The 2,193-nt window shown below is 46.2% G+C and overlaps 1 protein-coding gene across 1 annotated transcript; it reads right to left on the bottom strand.

Annotated features, from left to right (window-relative positions):
• Positions 1–324: 324 nt before the first annotated feature.
• On the bottom strand, positions 325–1,617 carry LOC148837857 (uncharacterized). The gene has a single exon (XM_088911144.1). The coding sequence runs from the start codon at positions 1,615–1,617 to the stop codon at positions 325–327; it is 1,293 nt and encodes a 430-aa protein (XP_088767270.1).
• Between the last annotated feature and the right edge of the window lie 576 nt (positions 1,618–2,193).

Below are 2,193 nucleotides of genomic sequence, written 5' to 3'. Positions count from 1 at the left end.
AGAAAAAAATATGTGCAACTCCTTTGTGGTTTATGTAAATTATTTACTGGTTTATTAACCTGTTGTTATTATGGAACAAGTAATAGGTTTACTCCATGCTGAAAAAAAGAAGAAAGAGAACACAACGTTTCGGCCGTGGAGCCTTCTTCAGGTGTGAGAGAGACAGGGCAGTAGGCAAAGGTAAAGTAGCGGGAGAACAAAGGTTGGGAGGGAGGAGGAGTGAGAGGCGGGAGCAGGGGACAGAAAGAGAGGCCAATCAAGAGGTGTGAAGTCAGAATGGGTGCAGAGAGGTGTGAAATGAAACTTCCAATGAATGGAGAAAATTTAAAAGAACAGTAGTCTGTCGTTAAGGGAAGGGAGAAGGTGTGATCCTAGCTGGAGAATAATTTTAGTTTCGGTGGTCTTTCTGATGTATGAGTTCGGAAAACCGTCTTTGAGAACACAGACGGAGAGATTAGAGTGGTCGTGGCCGTCAGAGGTGAAATGAGAAACAATGGGCTTGGAGAGATCTTTAATCTTTACAGCCCTGACGTGTTCTCTGAAACGGTCTCCGAGTCTCATTCCTGTTTCTCCAATGTAGATGGCTGGGCATTTACTGCAAGAGATACAGTAAATATGGTTGCTGGAGGTACAAGATGCTGTCTGGGTGATCCGGAATTGTCCTGAGGGGCCTTGAATGAGTGTGGTGGTGGCTGTGTATTTGCAGGTGATACAGCGAGCTCTGTTGCAAGGGAAAGTGCCTGGTGTGGATGGTTGTTGAGGGCGGTCAAGGGAGCTGTGAACAAGGAGGTTACGCAGATTAGGTGGTCGGCGATATGAGATGATAGGGCAATCAGAAAAGAGGGCCCCAATGGAGGGATCATCCTGTAGGATGGAAAAGTTGTGGTTAATGGTCCTGGGGATAGGAAGTGTGTTAGGGTGGTAAGGAAGCACTAAAGGAATGCGGTTGTTACGGCGGGAGTTCCTGATCGGGTTGATGGTCCGGGGGGTGTTTTTGGCTCGAGCAAGGGCCCTGTCAATCACACTGCTGGGGTATCCTCTGTTGATGAAAAATGAGTACATTTCGAGGGCTTGGTTCTCGAAGTCGATGTCGTCGCTGCATAATCGTCGTAACCTAAGGAACTGTGAAAAAGGAAGAGAGTTTTTAGTGTGGTTGGGGTGGAATGAGCTGTACAGGAGGTAGCTGTGTGAATCCGTGGGTTTGTAATAAACTGAAGTGGACAGTCGGGGGTAGTTGATAGACAAGTGGATGTCTATAAATGGAAGAGTAGTGGAAGATATGTTAATCGTATATTTGAGGGACGGGTGGAAGTTGGTGAAATGGTGCAGGAAGAACTCAAGCTGATCGTTGGAGCATGTGGCGGCACCGACGCAGTCATCAATATATCGTTTGTAGAGGTCAGGGACATAGCCAGTGTAGGAAGCGAAGAAGCATTCTTCTACCCAGCCGACAAAAATGTTGGCATAGCTGGGTCCCATTCTGGTGCCCATGGCAACTCCACTGACCTGTTGGTAAAAAAGATTATTGAAAGAGAATGCATTCAGTGTGAGGACCAATTCTGCAAGGCGTACCAGGGTGTGGGTGGGTGGATCAAGCACTGTGCGTTTGTCCAGCATGTGCTTGAATGCTGTAAGGCCGTCATTATGGGGAATGACGGTGTACAGAGATGTGATGTCCATGGTAAAAATGTAGCATTCGGTACCCTGAAATTGGAAATCATTAAAAAGTTGGAGCGCGTGGTTGGTGTCTTTGATGTATGAGGGAAGATCTTCAACCAGCGGTCTCATGAGGCTGTCGAGAAAGGCTGAGATGTAAGTAGTAGATGTAAGTAGATTGGCCTCTCTTTCTGTCCCCTGCTCCTGCCTCTCACTCCTCCTCCCTCCCAACCTTTGTTCTCCCGCTACTTTACCTTTGCCTACTGCCCTGTCTCTCTCACACCTGAAGAAGGCTCCACGGCCGAAACGTTGTGTTCTCTTTCTTCTTTTTTTCAGCATGGAATAAACCTATTACTTGTTCCTTTGCAGCCTACGCATGCTGACGCAGCTACCCACCTGAACTCCTGTTGTTATTATTATTATTATTATTATTATTATTATTGTTGTTGTTGTTTCTGTTGTTGTTGCTGTTGTTATATGGTGCCTTGAACCATGTTTTCTAAAAACGTTCTGAATCTTCTTCTTGGAAACCTTCAT

The sequence above is a fragment of the Atractosteus spatula genome, chromosome 3 (genome assembly GCF_055471065.1).
Source record: "Atractosteus spatula isolate fAtrSpa1 chromosome 3, fAtrSpa1.hap1, whole genome shotgun sequence".
Classification (NCBI taxonomy): Eukaryota; Metazoa; Chordata; class Actinopteri; order Semionotiformes; family Lepisosteidae; genus Atractosteus; species Atractosteus spatula.
The sequence above is the reverse complement of the archived record's forward strand: the minus strand, read 5'-3'. Positions and strand labels throughout refer to the sequence as shown.

What these genes read in the sequence shown, in the direction of transcription:
- LOC148837857 (XM_088911144.1), bottom strand. Translation starts at nt 1,617, where the DNA reads ATGCTGGACAAACGCACAGTGCTTGATCCACCCACCCACACCCTGGTA.